General features: G+C 36.6%; 3 protein-coding genes across 7 annotated transcripts; 2 read left to right on the top strand and 1 right to left on the bottom strand.

The window, feature by feature from the left end:
* On the top strand, positions 1 to 9714 carry hint3 (histidine triad nucleotide binding protein 3). 2 transcript variants are annotated; one of them, XR_008357884.1, is made up of 6 exons: positions 1 to 146; positions 1488 to 1605; positions 1783 to 1852; positions 1975 to 2101; positions 3323 to 3435; positions 9652 to 9714. XR_008357884.1 is itself a non-coding variant. In XM_053493798.1 (5 exons), exons 1-5 carry the CDS (start codon positions 18 to 20, stop codon positions 3359 to 3361), a joined length of 483 nt encoding a protein of 160 aa, XP_053349773.1. In that variant the 5' UTR covers positions 1 to 17; the 3' UTR covers positions 3362 to 3999. The 2 variants fall into 2 exon arrangements, 1 of the variants encoding a protein (XP_053349773.1); XM_053493798.1 differs by lacking the exon at positions 9652 to 9714 and having other exon boundaries at positions 3323 to 3999.
* si:dkey-29b11.3 (actin-binding Rho-activating protein-like) lies at positions 7047 to 9295 on the bottom strand. Of its 4 annotated transcripts, none has more exons than XM_053493799.1 (3): positions 9227 to 9287; positions 8003 to 8365; positions 7047 to 7768 (listed from the first exon to the last, which is right to left on the bottom strand). In XM_053493799.1, the coding sequence occupies exon 3, from the start codon at positions 7660 to 7662 to the stop codon at positions 7210 to 7212; it is 453 nt and encodes a 150-aa protein (XP_053349774.1). In that variant the 5' UTR covers positions 7663 to 7768; positions 8003 to 8365; positions 9227 to 9287; the 3' UTR covers positions 7047 to 7209. The 4 variants fall into 4 exon arrangements, with proteins under 4 accessions (XP_053349774.1, XP_053349775.1, XP_053349777.1 ...); XM_053493800.1 differs by lacking the exon at positions 9227 to 9287 and having other exon boundaries at positions 8003 to 8113; positions 8200 to 8550; XM_053493802.1 differs by lacking the exon at positions 8003 to 8365 and having other exon boundaries at positions 9227 to 9295.
* On the top strand, positions 9331 to 27017 carry trmt11 (tRNA methyltransferase 11 homolog). Its single transcript, XM_053493780.1, has 13 exons — positions 9331 to 9435; positions 9652 to 9717; positions 9995 to 10068; positions 11385 to 11466; positions 11541 to 11633; positions 11834 to 11968; positions 12288 to 12444; positions 14218 to 14298; positions 14402 to 14566; positions 17145 to 17217; positions 18951 to 19085; positions 22791 to 22911; positions 25920 to 27017. The coding sequence occupies exons 1-13, from the start codon at positions 9358 to 9360 to the stop codon at positions 26070 to 26072; spliced, it is 1413 nt and encodes a 470-aa protein (XP_053349755.1). The 5' UTR covers positions 9331 to 9357; the 3' UTR covers positions 26073 to 27017.

Here is a 27017-nt window from a genome sequence, read left to right as displayed (position 1 = left end):
CGCGCTTGGCTTTGAAAATGGCAAGCAGCGCAAACACACCGGCTGTAGACGGCGACTTAGTTCAGAAAGAACAAGACAGTTATGATAAAAAGTGTATTTTCTGTAAGATTGTGAACAGGGAGGTGGACACGGAGCTTCTGCACAGCGTGAGTCTTAACAGACCGGCGTTAATGTTATTGTAGCTAATTATTGACATGTCAAGCTAGCATTAATGACTTAGCATGACAATAGCTAGGTACGTAACAGCGTGATTTACTGAAGAATTATATACAGTATTTATGGCTTAACTTCCTATCAGAGGCTTCCGGCTGTTAGTGGGTTGACAGGTGCTTTATGATTGTCTGAAGTGTGTTAAGAGGGGTGGTTTTAATCAGCTGCCTAATTCATGTTATAGTATTATTTATACAGTAAGGTTGTGTTATATACAGTACATTAATACTGTAGCTCTGCCTGGTAATTTAGGCACTACTTCTGCAAAATGCCTTTTTCTGGAAAAAAAACAACAGACAGATATAGTGGGTAAGGGGAAAAGATTCACCTCCATAGTGCTACTAATATAACGTTATATTCTGTGTAAGATTTCAGCTAAAAAAATGCAAAACCTTAATTTAATTTACCTTTATTAAAATTTTGGGTTGTGTGCATGGAGTTTATTCTCCACCAAGAACAGGGAGAGTAAATTCCATGCAAAACCTTAATTTAAATGTACCTTTATTTAAATCTTGCATCTGTTTGCATGCAGTTTATTCCCCCATGCTTGGTTGGTTTTCTCTGTGTACTCCGGTTTCCCACCAGAGTCCAAAGATATGCAGATTCGGAACTGGCATTCCCAAACTGCTGTGCTAGCGTGTGCGATAATTGTTATACTAGATGAATGAATGAATGTTGAGCTGACTGACCTCTAAACCCTTATCATTTAGTTGTCTGTTCCCTCTTATACCACAACATTTTTTTTATAATTAGTTGAACAACTTAAACATATTATCAGTTTGTCATAACATTTTATGCATTTAAAGTTGTTGTACAAGTTATTTCACTGATGCTGTAACAGCTATAATGAGTTCTTGTAAAGACAAAGAAAAATCTGTGTTACACATAGACTCTAAAACAAAAAGTCCTTTGTTTTAAGCTTTTTCTGTTTGCTGACAAATTAAAGAACCATTTTTTTTTTTTTTTACATGTGACAAAGCCCTTCCATAAAAGTTAAATGAGAGCACCAATTTTATGCATGCCATTCTTAAATACTAACAAGCATGTTAGTAGTAAACTAATATGGTTACTATTGGGTTTAGTTTATTTAGCGTGTCATGCAAGTCAATGTAAGTGAGTTGTTGCAATACAAATGACTATGCTGCTATTTAAAATGTGATCCTTTTGTTGTTCTGAAATCCAGTTGTGCTTTGTTTTATGTATAATATTTGACCGTAAATGATTGCAATTTTAGTGTTTTCATTTATTAGCAGTAAATGTTTATTTTTTTTCCTTAGGATGAAGACACGTCGTGTTTCAGAGATATAAGACCGGGAGCTCCTCATCACTATCTTGTTGTACCAACAAAACACGTAGGGAATTGCAAATCACTTCGGAAAGAACACATTCCACTAGGTAAGTTATCAAGTACTCACTGTTCACGGGCTTCTGGGATCCATTTATTTTTTATTATTGGGGGAGAGAATGCATTTCATAAAAATTAGAATTTTATCTCTTTTTGTTTTTGCAGACTCTAAGATAGATCCAGTTTTTTAAAGTGTGTTCAGCTTTCTGTGTTTGTGTTTTTCCTAGTGGAGAAATTGGTGGAAACTGGAAAAGCAATTCTTCAAAAAAACAACGTCAGTGATTTAAATGATGTCAGGTGAATTGAACTGAATTACTGTCTTGTAAATGTTTTGTAACATTGCTGGTACAGTAATGTTTTGATGTGCATCTTTGTTTTTTTTTTTCTTAAGCATCCTGATAATGTGTATTTTTACGTAGGTTTGGGTTTCACTGGCCTCCATTTCATTCTGTTGCACATCTGCACCTTCACGTGTTGGCACCTGCCAGTCAGATGGGCTTCATCTCTTGCTTTATCTACCGCCTCAACTCCTACTGGTTCATCACAGTAAGAATTCTGAATAGATGGACTTGTTTTAGGGGGCTCCACTGAAAAGTCTGTGACTAAGGTTAAAGACTGTTAGGGACTTTCAATTTAGGGTCCTGGAATCATTTCAGAATACACTTTACCCCAAAACTGTGGTTCATTCTATTATGAGAACATAAGAGTTTCGCACTTAGGAACTGTGCTCAAGTCCGCTGAAAATCATGGTCTTGAGAACAATACAGCATATTTGGGCATGGATCGAATCAGATATGGAAGCCAGTTGTACCTGAAAATGGAAGTGGACGTCTTCAGTGCCGTCTGCCTCCTTTGAAATATCTGTGTATACGTAGCACGGGCCTCATCCTCTAAATTACACAGCCAAAGCTGATAAAATGAAAGAGACAAGAGAGTGTTGCTCTGACATTTTTTCCTGAAATATCAATCATATTGGGCATAATGCGAAGATTGACTTCCTCATTCTTTTCTTTGTGTCTAATGGTGGCTCGCAACCCAATTAGATGAATACTGCCACGTGCTGTGTCAGATAGTGAAAAAATGCAAATGTGCCCGAGTCCAGAGAAAAATAATAATGTAAATGTCAGGGGGAGGGGGAGCAATTGTTCCTGGGCACTGTACAAATCAGTCGTGCCTAGTGTAGTGCCCTAGGTGTTTACGGTATTCCGTTAAGATTTGGTTTAATTTGACACATGGAAGTTAAATATACTGTATACAGTATTTGACCTTTTAAGCACAAAGAAAATTATTTAATACTGTTTTGGCATAGAATACAAAACTCATTCTGTTTGTCTCTGCTCACTGTAGTTATAACTCGTATCTGTGAAGGAGACTTGCATTCTGCTTCTTTCTTTAGTAGGTTGTCAAGTTACTGTGCACAAACAATTTGTTAGACCTCGCAAAACTGTTCTTTCAACCTTTCACTCTTTATCTCTAACCATGTCAAATTCACACCATGGTATTTCCCTAGCATTGTAACTTTTAGATTGTATTTAAAAATATTAGTCACTCGGGGTGTCATATTCCCAATCCATGCAGTGCTCAACTATATGTTTAAAATCTGAGGAAGCAGAGATACTTAATTTCATATGTTTAAGAAAGCATTTTAATTAGCATAAATATAAAAGTTGTATTCTTTTCAAGGCTAAGAAAAGGTCATCATGTTAAAAGAAATATTCTGTAAGTATGGGACAAATAAAAAATGTACACTGTCTTTTTTTATTATAGGCTGACCAGTTGCTCCAAAGACTGAACTCAATGGACTAAAAGAAGGAAGGAAATATCATGTTGCTGTTGTACTGAGAAATGACATGGACAGACTCCCTGCTTAAGGAAAAGAGGTGAAGCTAAAGTGCCTCCAGGTTATGATTATGTTAAACATTATTTTTGCATGTCACTTTGTCTGCTTCTGCCAGACAAACTGGGCAAATCTTGTTTTAACAGTTATTTGACTGTTGAGTTAATGTTTTTTTTAACTCGTGAATGCTTGGGAATAATTCAGTATTTACATCACAGTCCGTAAAAATGTATCAATATTGCAGTAATATTCCTGTCTGTCTGAATAACTTCATAAAACTTTCCTTCTATTGATAACCGAAATGCACACATCTATGTGCCGCTAAATATTTGTATAGCATGCCATACCCTTACATATAGTAGCATGTAATGATTTAATAAAGAATTTTAAGGTGTAGTACATTCTAGTATATTCAGATTTGGCTAATTGCAAATTAACATTCACTACCATTTAGTAAATATATAAAGAAATCACATAAAAGAGAATAAAGGTAATAAACATTAAGTTGTCTTGAGATCATAGTTGGCCTCAACTGTGTCCCATATTCGATTTTAAGATCTGCACTGTTGAAGGATCATTGTATTTTTTTTATCTTAATTATGAAAGATATATCCTGTCTGTGAAATCTATAATAATGTCATTGATCGAACTGTGTGTGTGTGTGTGTGAGTGAGAGAGAGCAAGACAGAGAGACAACTGCTGATACATTGGACTTGTTCAGTCCTGGTAATTAACTGTAGGTTAACCTTGGTTTGCTGTATTTAAGAATGTAAACATTGTATGTGTACAAAAGTAGGCATGGTGGTGTAGTGGTTAGCCCTGTCGCCTCGCACCTCCAGGGTCCAGGTTTAATTCCTGTTTTAGTGCATGTAGTTCCACGTGCAACTGGGATAGGCTCCAGGCACCCCGTGACCCTGAATACAGGATAAAGCAGTAATGACAGTGAGTGAGCGTGAGTGTACAAAGGTTACTGTGAATTAAAGTTTCCCCTCCCCCTCACAGTGTATCAGTATAGAGGAATCAAATTCAAATTCAAATTTTATTTTTCACATACACAATCATACAGAGTACTCTGTATCTGTATCCTCTCTGTATCTTGCTCAAGCATGTGTAATTATTTAGATTTTTTTAAAAATCCACTGTGTATAATTTAATATGTATGCTTACACTACAAAACTTATTATTTATTTGTATTATTATGGACTATTGACACCCTGCCCATTTCTTCCAAAAATTAGTTATTAATAAATTATTGTGACTAAACAACTTGATGTTTTAAAGTGCAAAGTTTTTCTTTAATTTACAAACTTACAATTTTATATGAAAAATGTAATTAACAGTAATTGCTTGTGTAAAAATGCCTTAATTTTGGGCTTGGAACAGCACAGTGGCACACCTATGGTCTCCAGTTTAATCCTCACCTTAGTAGCGCAAGTTTAATACCTTGGGCTACTAAATATAATTATAATTTTTTTTTGTTTCTGTGAGGGACTGACTGGCACCAATCCATGATGCAGAGGTCACCTAGGGTGCCAAATGCCATGGTGAGGGGGACCACACAAGCTGCTCCTTTTTTCCTGCTGAGATCTTTTTAAAATAGTAGTCTGAGAGGTTATATGGATATAAAGCATGTCTTTTACGTGACTTAACATCCATGCTTTATTCATGGTGGTGATGCCAGCTATCAGCAACACATCAGCTATATGTGACTGATTTACCCTGGCTCTAAATAACATTTAAGTTAATTATCATAATTTGCATTTTTATTTAAAATCAATGCAACAAACTGCCTAGGGCACCAACAGACCCAGAGCTGGCACTGCCATAGAGCATTCTTGTCTCATGTCTACTGTTGCCATGATTCACTGTGACAGACCAGGATAAAGCAGTTATTGATGATGAAGGAGTAAATATGACTGTTCTTTCCTAGTTTAATGAATATTTTGTAATTTCGTGAAAATGTATGCAATTATTAATACTTGGGTTCCTTAGGATTCTATATCTTGAAGTTTGTGCATTGAATCTGTAATTCTGTGCTCTTACTAATTTTTGTTAGTTTTTTCAGATGGTTTAGGTTATGAAATTGTGAAAGTTTTGTTGTAGTTGCAATTTTCTGAGCACACTGCATTTTTAATACACGTGGGACTGAACTATTCCTCTCAAGCAAGGCAGAATTAAAACTTTGCTGCAACTGGAAATTCACTCAGAGTAAAGTCAAGAATATTGGACTTATCTAAAAGCACTATATTCAACAAAGAAAAGAGAAATAATAGCAAAAAAAAATGGATTTAAGTACTGCAGAGACTGCTACTGCGTCATCATGATGAGAATGATAAGTAGATGATTTAGGACTTGTTTTTGTATGGTTTTGTATTATATTAAAAATCATTTTTATTAATTAATTTTTATGTCTAAGATAATCTACAGAACCTTGATGCACCTACAGAGCATCAATGTTTTGTACTCCACTCACTGGGAAGGTGAGTGCACTGTGCAAAGGATGAATATTTATCACTACATTATTTAAGCAGAGCTACATCATGAAATGTTTGAAAACAAATCATTCATAGTCCTGGTGTGCGTGTTTCTAAATACAGCACATAGCCAAGTCTAAAGGGCTAAGTCTAATTGTATTTTTTCTCCAAATAAGATGAAAAAAAAAAATAAAGGGGAAGAAAATGGATGCAGTGTCCTGTGGGCAAAATGGCACTGCTGGTTTCATAAGGAAACAACAGCTCTATTTGCACGTGATTTTACTGCTGATCATCTGTAGGCAGCCGTAATGCTTGCAGAAGTGGTACATTGAAGCTTGATTTAATTTACCTTGAAGTTTTCTTTCTTTTTTCTAAGTGATGTACCTAGAATTGCTCAGTGAGATAGTCAGTGACCTTTTGTTCAATTTAGCACAAGCAAAATTACTTAATTTTGCCATACTGTGTAGAATGAAAACCTCTTTTGTTTGCTTCTACTCAGGCAAAACACTGCCTATAGTTTTTATAAAAGTGACTTTAAGCTGATCATGCATCTCTATTTAGTAGGTGGTCACAGTACAGTATTTTAATGCATGGAATAAATAATTCATTATACTGAAAAATTTAATCAGACCCTTTTCTTGCATTATGTGAAAACCTGACAGCAAGGGACAAATGTCAGATGTAACATCAACTGCATTTTAAAGCTTCACTAAGTCTTTTTTGTGAGTCTAAAGAATAATGTTAATAGTAATGTTCTTGTCTTAAGATCTGCCTATCTGATGTGACTTTCACCACATCGTGGTAATTGCCCTTAATAACTTTTTTAATAATATGTCGTAAAACCATGAAAGTTAGTTTTTCTCATGGCTCTTTTTTATGTAAATATGAGACATGTTGGCGGCACAATGCTGTAGTGGTTAGCTCTGTAGTTGAAGGTTTGACTCCCACCTTCTGGCCCAGGATTCGCAAGGCTGAAGATGAATGAGTGATGAATGCTAGCTGCCTCTCAAATAGAGCACAGAAAGGTGGTGATATTTTGAAGTTCCCATAATAATGACAGCGATTAAGGCAAGGCAGTGCACTATAATTTTAATAATCAGGTTCTCTTTGTACCTAGTCAAATCCTTGAGATATGGGAAGATGTTTAAATGATTTTATTGCATTTGCAAGTTTCTTAAAAGACAGCAGAGGGGTTTAATTACATACAGATCCTTTAATGCATGTTTCAAGTCCACTCAAGCAATTCAGAACTGCGAACCCACTCAGAGAAAGAACATTGACCTTATTCAAAATCAATTCAGTATAATAAAACGAATATTATTCTTTTGTATTTTAACAATTACTTATGGAAGCAGTGTGATAAGCACTTGATCATCTTTTCCTTGCCACAGCATCTCTCCCTCGAATTGCACCAGGCCTTGTTTTCGTGCCCGGAGCAGGATTCCAACCAGCTTGTTCGAAATTGGGACGTAATATTCAAACAGCAAGCCAAACTGAACTTCCCATCCTCCATCTTCTCGCCTGTGCCCAAGTTCTCTAATAACCTGGCACAGCTCTGTCACCTCTCTGCCGATGTGGGAGTGCGCTTCCTTCCCTCTACGCTCGGTGTGAGAACCCTCCCGAGGTCGGCCATAGTCCTCCTGACCCCAATCAAGACGAAGGACCTCATCAGTAGTGAATGGATTATGTTTCTGATAATCCTTGTGATCTTCAGACCATTTCTGCCAGGTCTGTGTTAGTCCTTTCACTGAAGTTGCTTTGTCTTTAGGAGGTTTTGAATGCCTTTCTGTCTCCATGCTAAACTTTATAACATCTGCGTGTTGCACCGACAGACACAAGCAGCGCTAAAGCTCTGTTTATGGGTTGTTTACAGGATACCAAGGTGATCCAGCACCAGCAAACCTATAAATATTTTATACAAACAAGGTTAACCTGCTGTATGCAGTCTTTGACTTTATTCTAAAATAGAGCCACCCTTAGAAAAATAAATGTATGACACTGAGTGTCAGCCTAGGAAATATATGAGGGTGAGTCAAAAATTATACACACTCTGGCTGTAGATTTTATTTAAATTAACTTTTAGAAAAGACAAATACATCACTTTTCAACATAATCTACTTGCTACTCAATACACACCTGTCAACAAGGTTTCATCCCTCACCTTCTGTACCGCTTTATCCTGTATTCAGGGTCGCAGGGGGCCTGGAGCCTATCCCAGGAGGCTTAGGACACAAGGCAGAGTACACCCTGGACAGAGTGCCAATTTATTGGGGGGCACACATACTCACACCCATTTACACAATATGGGCAATTTGAGAACCAATTAGCCTAACCTGCATATCTTTGGACTGTGAGAGGAAACCGGAGTACCCAGAGGACAAACAAAAACCCACTAATTCTGACAAACTCCAAGAGGTGATTATGAAAGAATGGGTTGCTATCAGTTAGGATTTGGCCCAGAAGTTGATTGAGAGCATGCCCAGTCGAATTGCAGAGGTCCTGAAAAAGAAGGGCCAATACTGACTCTTTGCATAAATGTCATGTAATTGTTGATAAAAGCCTTTGAAACATATGAAGTGCTTGTAATTATATTTCAGTACATCACAGAAACAACTGAAACAAAGATCTAAAAGCAGTTTAGCAGCAAACTTTGTGAAAACTAATATTTGTGTCATTCTCAAAACTTTTGGCCACGACTGTACACGGGCCAGCCTTTACTCCCCATGTCCCTGTTCCCAGTTTTACTTTCTTGAATTATTTATTTTATGTCCTGACCACTGCAACATGGAACATCCCACAAGAGCTGCAGTTTTAGAGTTGCTCTAACCCAGCTGTCTAGCCGTTACATTTTGGCCCTTCTCATCACAGCTACATTTCCAATATCTCATTAAAATGGTGGCTGAATGTGGGTGGGACGTATTATTTTTATCCAATTATGGGCAATAAGGTCATGAGACACTCCTGGAGACATACATGCTATGGCAAAATGAAGAATATGTTTTACTGTTGTGTTTATTAAACATATTCCATAAAAGTCTAAGCTGAAGCACAAAAGCTTTGCGGGGGGCTAAGTGTTGAGCATTTTGTTTTTCGCAGTAAAATGAGAGTAAAGAAGGACTTACAGCACAACGATCTGTTTCATGTTGTAAAGTTAGTAGAATCTCCTGCTTGTAGTCTGACAGTATAAACAGTGACCTACTTACTGTACAGTCCTCATGTGCTGCAGTTCATTAGCTGCACCACAATAACGTATATTGTTTTTTGTTTTAACTAAAATACTGCAGAAAATGCTGGATCAGCACCTATTTTGATCACATACAAGTATTACAAGGTAAAACAACTGAACAAACTCATACACACCCTTGTCACACGGCATCCCGAATCACCTTCCCTGTAACAGACAGTACGTATGCAGTTGCCGACGACGGGTAGGAACTGTGTGTATGAAGGCAGCGTTGCCTATCGGACTGTTTTGTTAGGTACACAACGCAATGGCGCTACACTGTGGGCAAGCATGCCGGCAATATTTATTACATTTAGCGCACGACAATGTGCACTTCAGACTACCGGTATGTGTCGACATGATAACCTCTTATTGTGCTCGATGAAGGAGTATGATTGTATGAATTTAATGCGCGGCTTTACTGTAAAATCCTGTTAGCAAGCGATAATAAAGTTGAACAATCCGCAACAGAAGTAACGAAAATAAAATAAACATTTAAATAATCTGTCTAAAATGTTTCTGCATTTATTATTATTATTATTATTGTGTTTGTTTGTTTCAGGAGATAAAATCATTACTATCCCTTGTGGGTCAGCAGTGTGTTCCAACAGAAACCTTCAACGAAAGGGTAAAAACAGTCATTCCACCTAACACATGCTATAAACATAACATCTATTTGTCAGGTTTTATAGCAGTGTAAGGTCACTGAGGTCATATCAGCTTTCAAAAAAGATCTGCAAATATATTTTAAAAGATAATGGCTTCCAGTGTCTAATTATCCAGATAAATGAATTGCCTTAATGTCAGATCTGTCTACAATCATTTTTATTTGCTTCTGTCTTCGCTTAGCTTTTTACAGCTTTTCTCTTAACAAACCAATGTGTGATTTATTTCCCCCCCTCCAGTCACCCTTTTGGCGCCTGCATGGCCTGTCTGAGGATGACGTGAGGAGTGTTATGGCAAGAACAGTTTGTGCCAAGTAAGTGTGAGTGACACTGACCAGACAAACTCATCAGCTTGTTTTTCAGGAAAGAAAAGCTATAAGAAATGAATCGTGCAGTCAGGTCCATATGTATTTGGACAGCAGTGCAATATTTATATGTGATTCATTAATTTAAAGTTTAGGTGTAGATTTTCAGGTTTAACAAAAAATATAGCATTATCCCTTGAAGAAATATAGCTGTTCTTTACAGTATACACAATTGGATTCGTAAGCCATTTAAGTGAAGGAGGCCATCATTATCACTACCAGAGAGGTAGCAGAAACTTTAGGATTGTCCACATCAAGAATTTGGTATGTTCCTAAAAAATGGTAATGCATTGGCAGGATTAACTTGTTCCAAAATGAATGGAACAGAAGAACATGGAAAGGGCGGGAGGGCACATTATCCAAAGTACCACATTATGGGTGAGGCAGTGTTATAGCATGGGCATATATGGCTGCCAATGTAACTAAGTCACTGGTGTTTATTGATGATGTGAATGCTGACAGAAATAGCAGGATGAATGTTATATAGAGTATAGACATTTTCTGCTCAAATTCAGGAAAAAGCTGTAGCACTTTACAGTATGGATGAATAATGACCTACTGTATACTATAGGGCCAAAACAACCCAGGGTTTTATTATTATTTATATAATAAAATATTATTATTAATATTATTTTAAATTAGTTACCTGACTTTAACCCAACCGATCATGCTTTTAACTTACTAAAGGTTAAGCTGAAAAAGACCCACAAAAAAGTAGTAAATGAGGTGGCTATAGTGAAAGTCTGGCAAAGCACTTAAAAAACTCAGCATTAGGTGATTTCCAAGGGTCAGAGTTATTGCATCCAGTTATTTAAATAATCCTAATATTTATGATTATTTTAGTTTATGTAAATACTTTTGAGCCTTTAAAAATTGAAGCCTAAAAAATAGAGCATTTTAAAACTGAAAGTCTACACGTTAATTGCTTCTTGCTTGATTTATATTGTGATAGTTTACAGAGGCAAATATGTGAATTTTTTTTATTGTCCAAATACTTGTGAACCTGTACATTACCATAGCTCAGTGGGAACAGTTTTGCACTAGGAAAGTTTAGATAAAGTCCAAGGACTGCCAGAATGATTCACTCTCAACAGTTTATCTGTATGAGTACTTTGTACTGTTTCTTGCAGTGTGTTTTAAATAAAAGTGATTTCTAAATGATTATATTAAAATGGAAATGTAAGGGTTGATTTCACAATTCTGCAACTATAATGTCAAAGTCCTTGAGAAAGAGTGTTTCTGTACTTATTTAAATACCTGTTTAGGTCTGCATTTGAGCTTTGGGGTCATGGAAGAACACTCTCTGAGCTGAAGTCATCACTCCTGGAGTATCCCAGAGAACACATGGTATGTGCTAGACTTAGTTATTTATTGTTTTGTAAATTTCTTTTCACTAACTTTTATAAATTTTGGGCACATAGATGCCATTCCTACAACCGGAATCAACATACAAGATTAATGTCTACACTTTCAACAAGACATTATTGTTTCAAGACAGAATAAAGAGGATAGATGTAAGTATTGCATTATTCGCACTTTGCATTAGTAGATACTTTTATTTACAAGGGTCTGATTACCCATGCCATTAGACTTGACTTTAAATGAATTACAAAGCAATATTTTGCTTTGCAAAATGGAAAAAATACTGTAATGTCTAAATGTATTGTGTAAGTCTTGACATGGCAGAAAGTTAACCAGCTCTCCCCCCCGTCAGGCATTGGATTTTCTCCTTTTTCAAGGTAAAGTCAATCTTAAGGATCCTGATCACACTTTCTGTTTATTGGAAGACTATGGACTGGATCCCAATGATATTCCTGAGGAGCCTTTATACATATATTTTGGAAGATTTGTAAGTAAGCATTTACAGCACTATATTTCTTTTAGACAAGTATTTATTTTATTTGTCTTTTCTGTAAAGGTCATAGTCCAGAATTGGTTTATAAATTGGTATTAAGCCATATTTCAATTCTAAATATGTAACCACACCTTGATAGTTGTAAGCAAAAATTCTAAGATATTTTAAGGATTTAATGGACCACAATTTCATGGGTTATCTGGCATTACAGAAAAAGAGGTTGGTTTTGGCCTAAATTATTTCCTGTAGTGAGGTAGTATTTGTTAGTTTGAATGACACGTTGCTACAGGTTTTGAGTAATACTTTCTCCCAGATTGCAGATGGGCAGAGAGAACTAATCCGTTCGCACAGTGTAAAGAAGAGGCACTTCATTGGGAACACCAGCATGGATGCAGGCCTTTCTTTTATAATGGCCAACCATGGCAAAGTGAAAGCTCATGATTTGGTGTATGATCCTTTTGTTGGAACAGGTTAGATAAAACACACTCACACTCAAGCCCAACTGTCATGTTTTATCCTAAGTATATTTTTACACTGTGTTTACAAGTGTGTATACAATGTGCAGATACACATTGAAGTATGGACAGCAATTATGGGGACATTATAAAACTATTTTACAAACATTTAAACTGAGTTTCTGCACATTGTGTTTTTTTATTTATCAGCACAAACATCATTTAAAAAATGGAACACTATCAAGACTTATTTAGCTGTCACATTTTTTTCTAAGTATAAAGATACAAAAATAGACGATCACTTTAAATTTTATTGAAATGACAGGCAAAATCCATATTCCAGGTATTTATTTATTTATTTCATAAATTATATATATATATCTCAAAGTAAAGTTGACTGCTAAAGAAGTTTTTCCATATTTGTGCACAAGCTTTTATTTTAAAAATTACAATTTACATACTGGGATGTTTTTGTGAGAGGAGATACTCAGTGAACCCAGTGAAAACCCACAATGTCATGGAAAGAACATACACAGAAACTTAAACTTAAACTCTGGATCCCCTGCGCCTGCATGCCATGTTCTATGGGTCTTATTTAAGTTTACTATTAAATTAATTGAAGTACAATAAGCGTAAGAATTTCTTTTTAAAATCAGAAGCCTATGTGTGAAATGTAAACGGACGAGTTAGCTTTCTTGAAAGGCATTCTGCAGAATACAATTTACATCGATTCTCTACCAAATAGAGGTGTGAACCACAGGCTTCAAAACCATTTGCCGACTTTCAATGAATAATGCAATGTTTTGATATTTGACTGTACTACTAAATATTTTTTGTTAAATTAAAGAAGAGATTTATTTGTCACATAGGCATTACAGCATAGTTAAATTCTTTCTTCAGATATACCATCTTTTAAGGAAACAATGCTCCTGGAGCAAACCAGCTTAATGCCTTCCTCAAGTTCCTAATGAGTGGCATCTTGGTGGAGCTGCAGCTTGAAACACTGACCTTCTGATTAGTAATCCAGAGCCTTAACCCACTGAGCCATTGTTTTGCTGATATAGTAGTATATGCTTGATATGTGATCAACTTTATTTGGAATCTGGGGTAGTCATGGTGTTAATTTTCAAATGATGGTGATGTTGAGGATGATGTGAAGGACTAGAGACTATACAGACTGAGTTACAGCCAAATCATTGTGCAAAATATTACATTATTTACACATTTGAAGAAAAATATGGATGTTTGGCGTAAAATATAAATATTATAACAATCTATGATAGTTGCATTGTTTAATTTAAAAACGTTTGTTTCTTTTGAATTAGGTCCAAGTTGTTAACTGACATGTGAAAGGATGTATTCAGGATTAAAACACATGGAGTCTGCATGGTCAAAGGAAATAACCTTATGACATAATTTATATATTTTTTCTGGAGCTTATGTTGTTTAAGGGTGGAATATAACTTTAACCACATCTAATAGTTCTAAGGTTTGTTCTGCCTTTCTTTGTGTTTGTAGCGTGCCATAGTGCCTGCACTTTTGCCAGGCATGTGCGGTTGTGCCAGCCATTTTTTTAAAAAGAGGTGTGAAATCTGCTGCCCAGATGTGCTTAGTTCCTACCAGTTCAGTGGAAGACCTGGGCATGTCCGGACAGAGCTCTCTGTGCAAGCTTTAGATCCTGCAATGTTAAAGCAATTAACAATGAATTTGTTAATCTTTTTTTCAAAAAAAAAAAAAATATATATATATATATATATAAAATTGTGTTTGTCTGTTTTTCTTTTCTAGGCAGTCTTCTTGTAGCATGTTCTCACTTTGGAGCTTATGTGTGTGGGACAGACATTGATTATAACACTATACATGGAGTAGGTAAATGAGAAATTCTGTAATATGTAATCTTATTAAATATTACTCTACTTTTTATAAACCAAGAATTAATGAAGCAACATATTGGTGTTTCTCTGGTGTACAGGGAAAGCCAGTAGGAAGAATCAGAAATGGAGAGGTCCGGATGAGAATATCCGAGCAAACCTCAGGCAGTATGGGTCGGAGTGCCTTTATGTGGATGTCATGGTCTCTGATGCCTCAAAACCCGTATGGAGGAAGGGAGCACTGTTCGACGCCATTATTACAGATCGTATGTTTCTACTTAAGGACTTCACACCCTTTTCACACAATACACCTGCTTCATTTTATTAGTAGACTTTTATTGCATTTTTCTAAATGATGCTTGATTTGCCAGGTAGCAATCTATTTAAAATTGCAAACGTATACATAATTTTGTAAATATTAAAAACGATTCCAGATTGTTCAGGTTTTTCAGTTGGCGACTGTGGTTCTTTTTGCGAATGAGGTGCTTTGAAGTTTATGATGCTTTCACCTGTCTGTAGTTAAGTTCAATTGTATTTTTTAAACATTTTTAAAGCACATGTAACAGTAGACACCGTTACAAAGCAGAACCTCAAAGAAGAAGGCAGGAAAATTCCTTAAAATTATATGATGAAGAAACATTTAGAGGAACCAGACTCTAAAGAGAATTCACCTTATTCTGGCTGACCCTAAATAGTAAAGATATAAATCATGGCTGGATAAAGTTGTAGAAGTGTAAAGTCAAACAGTTTGTTTTTTTTGCACATAACTATAGAACCAGGCTTATATGTAACCCAGGGCAAGCAGTGTACTAGCCACAAAAAAGGAAACATAACAGTACATGCCAATGTGAGGTAAGGAAACACAGAGACAGATAAATGTTTTATGAAGGGTTTGCTGTAATATATTATAATAGCTTTGGGTTTATTGGAATGCGATAGAATATTTCTGGGGTGAATATTATTAGGGGAAATCAGCTGCCAGGGATTTCCTGAATTGGTAGCAGGTGTGTGGATAAGATTTGCAGATGTGTATAATACCTGTTACGAGTTTTTCTATTTTCTATTTTCTATTTTAGTTTTTCTAGTATATTTCAGCTTCATCTTTAACTTTTTAATCTGATTTTGCTTATTTAAAGGCATGACTATGTGAAATGCTGAGGATCTAAAAGGCAGATGTATTAAGTATACAGGCCAGGCTTTAGAAATTATAGACAGGGTGGCAACTTGGGCTCCTTATTCACACTCACACAAGCATCACACAAACATCGTTAGCTTAGGGAAACTGGAAATAGGTGCTTGGCCATTGCCCTTGAAGTGACAGACAGATAAAGTCTCTAACTACCATTTACAAGTACAGTGTTTTTGAGGGCTGCAAATCATTGGTCAGATTGAAATGGCGACTGAAATGACGATGATGATGATCACAATGACATGATGATTGTTGTATAAACAGTGGCTTACCCACATGTATAGCTTATTTTATTGTACCCATCTTTACAGCTATAGTCTATGACTTGTGATTTTTCGATGAATAGTGTTTACCTCCAAATGCAAGTTGCCTGACTTTTCTTGCAGTCTCTGATAAAGTCCAGTCCTTTGATGGCATGAATAGCGAGTATGTTGAGTACATTGTGGAGTGCATATTGTTCGTAGAGTAAAGTATAAAATAAAGTTTAACTATTATATATACTATACTATATATTTAACTAGGGCTGGACCAGAATATTCGAATATTCGTTTGGAGGGATGGCATTCGATTCTTAATTTTAAGATTTGAATATTCGAAGAAAAAAAATGTAACACGTCACATCGATCCCTGCGAAACGGTTCTCATTCGTGTTTAAATGACTAGCCCTTGCGGCAACGCCAACATCGCGATTTACTTTATCTTAGAGAGAAGACAAAATTGCCGAAGACCTCAGTTGTGTGGGAGCACTTTAAATTGACTGTAGACACTATTATAGTGCAGTGTTTGTTCTTAAATAATATAAATCCTGCCCGGGCCGCATGTAGCGCCCGGCTTTCGGCTCGTGCTGTTCTGTCATTTATTAAAGTTTTATTCATTCTGAAAGTGTCGCAACTTGCCTGTATCCATATTATACAAAAATGCGACTATCACTACCGAATACTCGAAGCTCAAAAAATGGTTTTCGGACCAGCCCTATATTTAACAATAACAGTAAATGTATGACTGTGTGTGGAGTTTGAATGTTCTCCTAATGCTTGGTAGGTTTCTTCCAGGTACTTTGGTTTCCCACCACAGCCCAGTGACAGGTGTTTCCAAATTGCCTGCAGTGTGTGTGCAGGGTGTTCCCTGCCTTGTGCCCTAAGTTCCCTTAGATAGCCATGCTCCTTGTGACTCAGCACAGGATAAACGGTATAGTGATTGAGGGAGGGAAAGATGGAGGTAAATATATTGTGCCTCGGGCAGGGTTATGTGTAACCCCAATATCCCCACCCTTAGAGCAGACCTGTGTGGGTATATAAAGAATGTTAGGCATATTATAAATAAAAGTTGTGGGACTAGCACAGAATGTTCTGTATGCAGTTCAAATCGTGCACAAATTTACGGGTCCAGGTGAAATTGTTAGTCATTTTTTTCAATATCCAGCCCAAGTAGATAAATCAGTGATAATGATTATAATGTGTATTTGATATGATGTTTTCAGTCTTCATCGTGATTTTACTCAGATAAAATATAATACTTGTTCTATTTACTTGCTCATATGTTTTATTTATTTTATTGTTGGGAACAAAAAAATCACTAATCATTTATCATATTTTCTTAATTTAAATTTTTCTAGTGTCAGATCCTACATCTTTTCTGCTTTGGCTCTTTTACAGCTCCTTACGGAATTCGTGAGTCCACAAGGCGGACGGGCTCTCACAAAGAGATCACAGCTCCTCCTGAGAACTTGTAAGTCTATTATGCTTTTCCTTAGTCATTTTGTTATGCTTAACACCAATTTTTCAATTAGCTTATGAGCCATGCAAATGCAGGTAAAGTTTGAGCTCGTATTGGGTTGTAGATATTTCTTTTAAATTTGTCTTACACTATAAATGCTCCTGAGAAAATAGTCACCTATAAAGTATTTACAGTCTGGTTTATAGTTCTCTGTAAAATCCTGTGCTGGTAACAATACTATAAAGTCAAGAACCATTTCCTAGTTTTTATGTGCCAAGTGTTTAAGGAAACATGCATTCAGATATTTGTCAAACAAAGTTTTAATTTTGCTTTAATCTAAGTCTAAGTCTAACATTTAGCCAGGTTTCCATCCAAGGAATTCAGTGAGAAAAAAAATATTTTAGCAATGTGAAATGTTTGCCAAAATAGGCAATGAAAAAACAATTCATCTGTACTGTTTTCTCCGTTAAAACTTAAGCAATCCTTTATATAAAATGTTAAGACTTCAGAAAGATTTCTGACTGGAAAATTACCACAGATCGATGTAAAATTTTGTGCAGCATGATAGTAGCATTTGGCATTGTTTCTTTTTTTTTAAACAAACCAATAAAACACACATACAGAACAAGAACTAAGAAACCAGTGTGCTTGCACATCATGTTGTGTTTTTATTTTTTTATGAATTGTCTTTTTTAACTTTATACAGTGGAACCTTGGATTACAAGCATAATTCATTCCGGAAGCGGAGTAATAATGAAGACTTTTCCACAATTCTTCCACAGCCCAAAAAAATTAACACACAAAAATAATAAACACAAAATATTAAAACCGGACAGATAAGTGTTTCTGTTTGTGTATGCAGGCGATGTGTATGTGTGTAAATCTAAAGTAAGCTCCCCTCTCCCCCATCTCGTCTTACGCAATTACCATTCCTCCCCTTTTTTTACACACACACGCGCACGCACAACGGAAACACTGGTTTATCTGAAAAATAACCAAAAACTCTCTCTAATGACATTTGATTGAGCAACACACTAACGGAATCACTGCTATAAAGTGAACCTGCACTTTACTCTTGAAAAGAATTGCGACAGAACAGTGTTTCTGTGTAGAGCAAAGAGAAAGAGTGTGTGTGTCTCTGTAAAGGCGAAAGTAGGAGGGGTCTGCGTGTCTGTCTGTGTGGCACGGTGTCCAATGACGCGCACACAGACACACACAGCAGGCAAAGAGCAGGCTAAGCCTTGACCAGAGAGAGAAAATGGATCTTTAACCTCTCTAATGAGACTTGCTCTTGCTTTACACGCGTGCTGTACACACACGCATACAGACACAAAATAAAATATGTTTTACGTGCACACGCAGGGTCAGTGTTATAGTAAACAGTACACGCGTGCACGGATGTTAATTATACCAGTGAGAGACCAAGCAGGGGAGACGATTACTCACAATTCCGCAGCACAAGAAAAAAAAAAAACATTGGCTCAGTTGTGATCACGTGACGCTCGGCGTCAAAACAAGAAGCGCATGCGTGATACATGATACTCTGTGCTCGTAAACCAAGACTTGTTCTTTTCCAAGTCAAAATGTATTAAAAATCTTTGCTCGCCTTGCGGAACACTCGCAAACCGCGTTACTCGTGATCAGAGGTTTTACTGTACCTGTTTTATATATGTTTCTTTATACATATACGCTGCTGTATAAATGATGCATTAATGTGCTCCTGTGTTTTTTTTCATTTCGTGCAGTGCTGGTGAGAGTCATGTCCCTGTTTCCATGGAATACCATTTAAGTGACATCTTTGCAGACCTCCTGAATTTTGCAGCTCATCACTTGGTCCTCGGTGGACGTCTGGTTTACTGGCTACCCATTTACAGACCAGAGTAAGTTATAGTTATTATTCTACGTCACAATTATACTAAAATGGTAACATGTCTATAGTCTGTTTAGCAATGGTTAGTGTTAGCCCGGTCATGGTGATGTCATTTAGCTAACCAGCATCTACTTTTAGTATAAACATTTAGTTTTATCTCTGCTCTGGAAATTTAGTCATGTCAACTGGACTTTTTTCTTTTTAGTTAGAAATGTTTCACTACTCGGCCACTTCAGTCTGAGATAAGAAGCTTCTTGGATGAGCAGCGAAAGGTTTCTACCCAAAAAGAAAGAAGTCCAGTTGATATGACTAAACTTTAACACAACCTCATCTGGTTGACTGAGAATCTTCACAGACTTTTATTGCAGCTGTTTCGCTAGGGGGCAGCATGGCGCTTTGTGGAAGCTGTAACCTCCATGATAATTATGAGTTTGCTCAGTTTGACCTGCTGAGGCCTGCTGCCTGTGGAGCAGGTGGGAAAAAGGGACATTCCACTCTGTTCATACGGATGCTGACTTCACAAAGCCATGTCCACTCTGCCACTGATTACAGGGCTAAAAAAAAAGAAACTGAAGCAGAGGGGAAGATCTGTTTTACAGTTAGCGCTTACCTCATCTGACATGTGCGAACCACAATCAATTATTTTTTTTCTGTTTGTGGGGGAATCTCGTTTCTTCAGGCTTGCTGACTCAGAAAGTCATACGTTAGGCTTGTATATGTGGTCTGAGGAATTCTAATAACACAGCTAGGACACTCTTCTCGTTCTGGGTGACACTCAGGGAACTGTCTTAGGGTTAATCCATAATAACACGTGTAGATTAAACCGAGTAATGCTCTAATTTAGGGATTATATGCGTGTCCTGTTACGATTGACCTGAACGTGTAAAGGTCTAATAACAGACGTAAAAGATTTAAGTGAGCACTGTTAATGCACGAAGGAGGCCATTTCCCTGTTATGTAAGCAGTTAGGTTTTACAGGGTAGAACAAATGCGTTCTAAAGGTGGGTTCAGTATTGTTTTTTTTAGGTTGGTAATATATGAAGTTTATCTTACTTTTTTAGATTTGTAATTATTAGGGAGGGACAATTCCAGTCTTTATGGCACACAAGGCTGTTTAAGCAGCCAAAAACATACAAAATGATGCGTATCACCATTATCTAGCCAATCAGGATGTGCCACAAACTTGCCTGTTATTCATGTTGATTCAAACAATTTTCTCTTATGCTTTAGCATTAAGGCCATTTAGTCTATTGCTTGGCAGGGAACACCAAAGGGACAGGATGTACATATTTGTGACCTAAAAATCACTAATGGTACCTTTTAACCAAAGTTACATACTGTATAGCTTATTTTCTGCTGTGTCAAAGTGATGCTTTCACAGTGGTAATGAGCAGATAGGGAAAGATTAACAGAAGGGTCTTTATGTAGTTCTTACTTCAGTTGGTGATCTGCAGGGTCTCTTTGACAGACTTGGAATAACTGCGCGTGTGTGTGAAGCAATAAAAAAAAAAATTTCTTATAAACATCAATGTCTAAAAGAGTGGATGACTGCCACAGAAATGTCGTGCTGTGGTGCCACTGGGAAACCCACAGTCATTTCGGGAATCAGTGAACGTTCCCTAGAGCTGCACAAAGGTTTGGCTAGTGAGTTCACCATGAACCCCCACAGCAGTTGAGCACCTCAGTGCAGATGGAGCACAGCCTCTGGAGCTTCTTGAACTCGGCTCATTTTCCACTTTATTGATGTCAGAGCTGTTGTAATGTTTAAGCCACAGCAGCGTTCATTTCTGACAGTATTGACCAGAACATACATAGCTATCTGATGCATTTTTTTTCAAAAAAAAAAAAAAGGACCAACATCAGCTTCTGCTTAACATGCAGGCTCACGAACTGTAATTTCTTCTGCCATGTCTTGTAAGCCAGCAGAACTCCAGAAATGTGAGTCCGTGTGATTTTTCAGACACTGTGGTGAAAGTGAATTGCATTGCATGTATTTACAGTGCTCTGCTCATGTAGATGTTACAGAATTAAATCTACTGTTTATATAGACAATCGTATCAGGCAGTGAACCTGTTAATATTTACCTAAATAGTCATTTCAAACAACTGTTAAAGACAACTAATGAGCCTGTTTTGTTAGCAATCATAGGAAAGATCTACAAAGTCCTGTGAGTTGTGCACGATATATAAATAATAGGAAAACATGCAAGCTAATAAACAGGGTGAAAGCTTTGTTTTTGTCACTGAAGTCTGACATAATAACACGTGTAGGCCTAAACAGCGCAGACACTACAAGACAAAAGCAAATGAATGGAATCCATATGATTTGCCACTCTGTGAATCCGTCTAAAATAAAGAATTCAGCAGCAGCGTTGGCATCAATCCACGGGCTGACAACACGATTTCTAAAGAAGTGATGTCAGGTGATTTCTCCAACTGGTTGTCTAGAGGATGCTTTCCCAGAAACAAGCCATGTTCAGTATTTCTCGTAGGTGACAACAGCAGCACCATGTAAACTTCTGAATGAAGGATGTGTGTGTATCTTTCAGTTAGCCATGTAAACACACTCCAGGTTATGGGCCACTGAAGGGAAATGGAAGACATTACGAATTGTGCATGTTCATATAAAAAACAAACAAAATAAATAATTTTTTTGGTCACTGACATTGACTGTTGTTCATTGACCTTTAAAGGTTGTATGTTTTACTGTTTCTTTAACAAGTTAACACTGTCTCAGAGCTCCCCACAAGTGTGTCTGTTAATGGTCCAGTTGAAATACCCCTAGGATAATGCATTTCCACAAACCCCCTCCTCTTTTTATTTCACTCCTCCTCTAAATGCACTGTTTCAGTGTCTATGTAAATGAGCTATTGCTGAGCCACATCCCTTCTTGTTTAAACCATGGCCAAAACAAAAATGGAGAACAGCTAGAAAGCAAGGAATGCCCCCCCCAATGTTTTTGTTTGTACATATGCACTGAAGACCTATCTCAATATCTAAAATGACTATAAAATAAATTTTGTATAATATGTCCCATTTAAAAAGACCTGGTAACAGTGACTTTTCTTTAAATATAAACATTAAAAAAAAACATAATAATAATAATAATAATAATGCCATAGCCTGGCTGAACAGGAGTTTGAAATTATAGTGAGGCATGAAAGCACCGTGATTTAATAAAAAGTTTATCACAATAATCATTTCATCTTGATTATCCTGTTTTCATAATTGTTGGTAACGAAAATAACATTTGATTAATCACACAACCCCAACCAGCAAGTGACAAGTGACGTGTGTTGCTGTGTCAAAAATTAACCACAATGCATTAATATATGATTTACACATATTAATTAATTATATACAATTAATGCTCTATGCTTTGTACTACCTTTTTTCAGTAATATAAGCAATACAAGTTATCTCTACTAGTTACATAGACAATTTATGCTATAGAGTTAAGTTACCAGCTACAGGTGGAAAAATTGTGTGTGGGAAATTAAATAAAGCTGAAAGAAACATCAGACCACAAACATCATGGTGTTTGTTCAAGGAATCATTCATGCCAATCATTTGGATTTGTCTCTTCTAATTTGTATAGAATTGGGCCTTATTGAGACTTATTGTGGCACTGAAATCATGTAAGGTGTCACTCGTACCTAGAAAATGAATCGTTATCTGAACACCTGATGATTTCTGTGTTTCATGTGCTGCTACAGGTACTGTGAAGAGATGGTCCCGTTACACCCTTGTCTCACACTCATCAGCAATTGTGAGCAGACTCTGTCCAGCCACACGTCCCGAAGGCTCATCACTATGGAGAAGACCAAGGAACCCAAGGTTTGTTTCTGTGTGTGTGTGTGTGTGTGTGTGTGTGTGTGTGTGTGTGTGTGTGTGTGTGTGTGTGTTTCATTTAAATATATGTTTTTAGAGCAGTCATGGTTACAATATGTTGTAAGAGTAGTACTTAAGCTCAGTAAAAACCTCACCATCTGGCTGTGGTTGACTCACTTTTTGATACTACACATTAGTGTTTCAATCACATGTCATATGAAAAACAATCTTTGCATTTGATGACCGTGTAACTTCAAAACCCCAAATTATTCCGATAAAGGCCTGCGTGAATCATTCGCAATCAAAAAAGTTGTATTTTATCTGCAGAGACTGGCATGTATCTCAGGCCATTTGAGCATCAAACCTGGAACACATAACGTGTTGCGTTTCATAACTTGTGGTGTTGCTGCTGTTTGCCCCCTCCTCTCGATTTTCAGGAGAGCCTGATTGCTTTCATGTGATCACGACTGCAGTTCTCAGCCAAGAATTTATTTTTGCTCGGGGTTTCTTAGAAATAAATATTTTAGTTTGTATGGCACTTGTTATTTTTCATGTAAGCCATCTGTAATTTCACTGCTCAAAGTTTCTCAGCCTTTTAAGGAGGCTCACTGAAACAGTAGTACTGAATTTGAAACCTTTGTTAAATTATATCACTTTATACATGTTTAAGAATTTAGCAATTCCTGTCTCTAGAATTGTCTGGAGAAGTCTTCTTTCCAGAAGTGGTGTTATTTACATTCATACTTCCTAATAAATATGTAATTAAGCAGTAAACACTGTCATTTTTTATGCAACTGGAAGAGCATACTTGAATTTTCATTTGAATATTTCTTTGATATTTCATGCAGTGGTACATATGATTGGCTTTTCCCTGCAAATTAAACATTAAAACAATAAATTATACTTCAGAGTAATATATAAAATATATATTTTATATTGCATTATAGTTAGGTATTCCTTTATGGCGCTGCAGATATTGTAAGTTGCAGTATCTTAAAACTGACATCGACAAACTCCTTACATAAGCATATTAACCATTTATATCAGCACAAGTTCACATCTACAAATTACAATGTGCCAAAATCTATTAAAAGTAGAAAGGCATCATGGGAACAAAGCCAAAAAAGAAAAGAACCAGCACTTGCATACTTATCACATGCTGCTGTGTACCAGGTGTCTCTAGCACTGTTTGATTGGGCCCACCTTCCGTTAGAGTACAAAGAATACATGCATTAAGGGGTTTTCTCTCTTCTGGCACCCAGGTGTTGGAATGAACATCCCTTGGTTGGTCAAACAGCTTTTCAAGTTTTCAAAGTAGAATCAATAAAAGCACCTAAATTAGATTGGTACATTTGTGCAAAACATTTTGTGTTTTTGTTAATACGATACTATCCTTTTAAACAGTTTGTAGACTGATTGTTTTTTCGTTCCTGTCATAGTTGGATGTGAATGAGAATGTGTTTTTAATAGAGACTAAAAAGGACTTCTGTAAGTCGCACTGGATAAGAGCCTCTTCTAAATCCAATGAATGTAATTGTAGGCAGTGTCCATGAGCTTTTTAAGATCCTTGATGAATAACCTTTAGTTAATTTAGTTTCTTGTATTCATAGTGAACTGACTCAGACTTTAGACTTCTGCCATTAACCTATTTTTTTTTTTTTGTGGAAATGCAAGTATTGTCAGATGGTGATCTATGTGAAAATGTTTAACATTGTCTAAGTCTCCTTCGTAAATTAAAGGCACGTGTAATTTAGAAATGGAAACTGAATCTGTCTTGTAGTGTTGTCAGATATACAGTGTGCTGTCAAGTTTTTGCCGTGTTAGATTGTCAAGCAACACTCAGGCTCCGATGAAGTCTTGGTTTCTGTCGGTTCCACACACACTTAGTCTCTTTCTCCTCTTTATTGCTCCACTTTAACTCTGTCTGTTATTTGGGATTTTTAGTGTTGGGGTATGACTGGATTCAGACTGACTGGAAGAAACGATGTATAAAATGGATGGAAATAGTTGAATGTGTCACTGATGATGCAAAGTGGTGGATTAGTCACTTCCAGTTCTTCATGTCTTTGGCACCTCATTATGTGTTTTCCCTCTGGTCCCCATCTAGAAGCTGTGCTAACAACCAGGCCTCAACATCTTACATAAAAAAAAAAACTCACTGACTCTCTATACCACTTATCCTGTACAGAGTCACAGGAGGGCTGGAGCCTGTCCCAGGGAACATGGGGCACACCCTAGAATGGGTGCCAATCTATTGCTGGGCACACAAGCGTGTACACACACATACACACACTACAGACAGTTTGGAAACTCCAATTACCCTGATCTACATGTGTTTGGGAGGATACTGGATTTCCTGAAGAAAACTTACCAAGCATAGGTAGAACATGCAAACTCGACACACACACAGCCCCGAAGCGGGAATCAAAACCTTGACCCTGGAGGTGCGAGGCCACAGTTCTAACATCTATACCACCATGCTTCCAAATGAATAAACTGAAGAGTTTTTTAAATACTTTTCCATCATTAGCCATTACACTGGGTTTATGAGTTACACAAACAAGATAGCAGAATGTTAGCAGAAATTTGCTGTTGTTTATAATTGTCCTTGGTGTAATGGTGGTGCTTTATTCTCTGAGATTTATTTAGATTATTCAGACACAGCACACTTTTAGGGGAATGCTGGCTAAATGAAGACTGCAGTGATGTTTTAAACAACATGTTGGAATCAAAAAGTGGATAATCTATCCCAACCAGTTTATCCCTAGTGAAACGTTCATTTTTCATGTAATGTCTGTGGTGATTATGGGATCTACTCAAATAAAAAAAAGCAAGTCTTGTATGTGGAACATGCTTCTGTATTCACAAAAAGTCTACAATAAATACAGGGAGTGCTGTTGCTTGGACAACAAACATTATGCCAAAATATTATGCCTTAATAGTAGTATAAAATGGCTTATGGTCAAAATAATAATTATGCTGTCATATTGACATACATTTGTGATTTCTTGCAGAATTCAGATGAGCTAGCACAGTTAGCAGACCCACGCTTCAGTCCGTACCAAGGCCATAATTCCTTCAGGGAAAAATATTTCAGTGGCATCACCAAAAAGAATGGAAAGGGCAACGGAAAAGAACAGCATCGAACAAAGGAGAATGATGGATGAAGTTTAAGATTTGATTTTAGCACATTTGTACTACATAATACTTAATTAAAAATTTTTGTAATTTAATTTCTACTACTTCTTTTAAAGCATACATGTGATTTCATTTTAAAAAGCATGCCTCAACATTTTTTTTGTGTGTTTTTTTTTTATTTTTTTTATCTCACCTCAGGTGAAAGCAAGCCCAAAAGGATCTGATGTTATTTATTACTGCATTATCTCTGAGTATTTAGATAAAGTGTGAAAGGGATTGCAGTAATCGCTTTCACGTAGCAAAGGCAGCAATGATGTAGAGGCAGTTTCACCTACTGTACATTGTGGGAGGATGATGGACTGCTGCTTCCTGTTGTATGAACTTAGTTAAGATATCTGATTAATGAATCGCTTTTGAGTTTACCTCCAAGAAAATCATCTGGGAGACTTATGTTCAACATAAATTTGATCCATGAACATTAAGAAAAGCAATTGTTCTTCTTTGGTTTGACATAAGTCTTATATTATAAATCAGAAGGATGCGCATCCAAGTGTTTCTCCAAGGATTGTCTTCAGGTAGAAGTCATTTTATATGGGTTTACATTACAGATAGTACATTCCAACTGTCACCAAATCTCATGTGAAATTTTTCTTGTTGTTATCATTGTTATAATTTGTTAGTTGCAAGTTTAGCTCATCTTCGTTGGTGTGATGGCCAACTGTTGCTTTAAGAAAACCTTTTAATGACAGCAGAGTGTTATTAGAAATGACAGTAGCGTGTAGGATGAATTAGCATGAATGGAGGATTGTTTTGTTTTTTTTTTCTTCTTTTTTTCCTCCACCAAACACAATACTGCTAGTTATGTATGTAACTCTGGTTCTGTGAACCCCAGATAACCTCCAGGCATGGGGATGGATCTTTTCTAGTGATCTTTCACATGTATATAGATTATCCAATAAAGTCTCTTCATCACA

The sequence above is a fragment of the Clarias gariepinus genome, chromosome 4 (genome assembly GCF_024256425.1).
Source record: "Clarias gariepinus isolate MV-2021 ecotype Netherlands chromosome 4, CGAR_prim_01v2, whole genome shotgun sequence".
NCBI classification, from domain to species: Eukaryota; Metazoa; Chordata; class Actinopteri; order Siluriformes; family Clariidae; genus Clarias; species Clarias gariepinus.
This window is presented reverse-complemented; position numbering and strand designations above follow the sequence as displayed.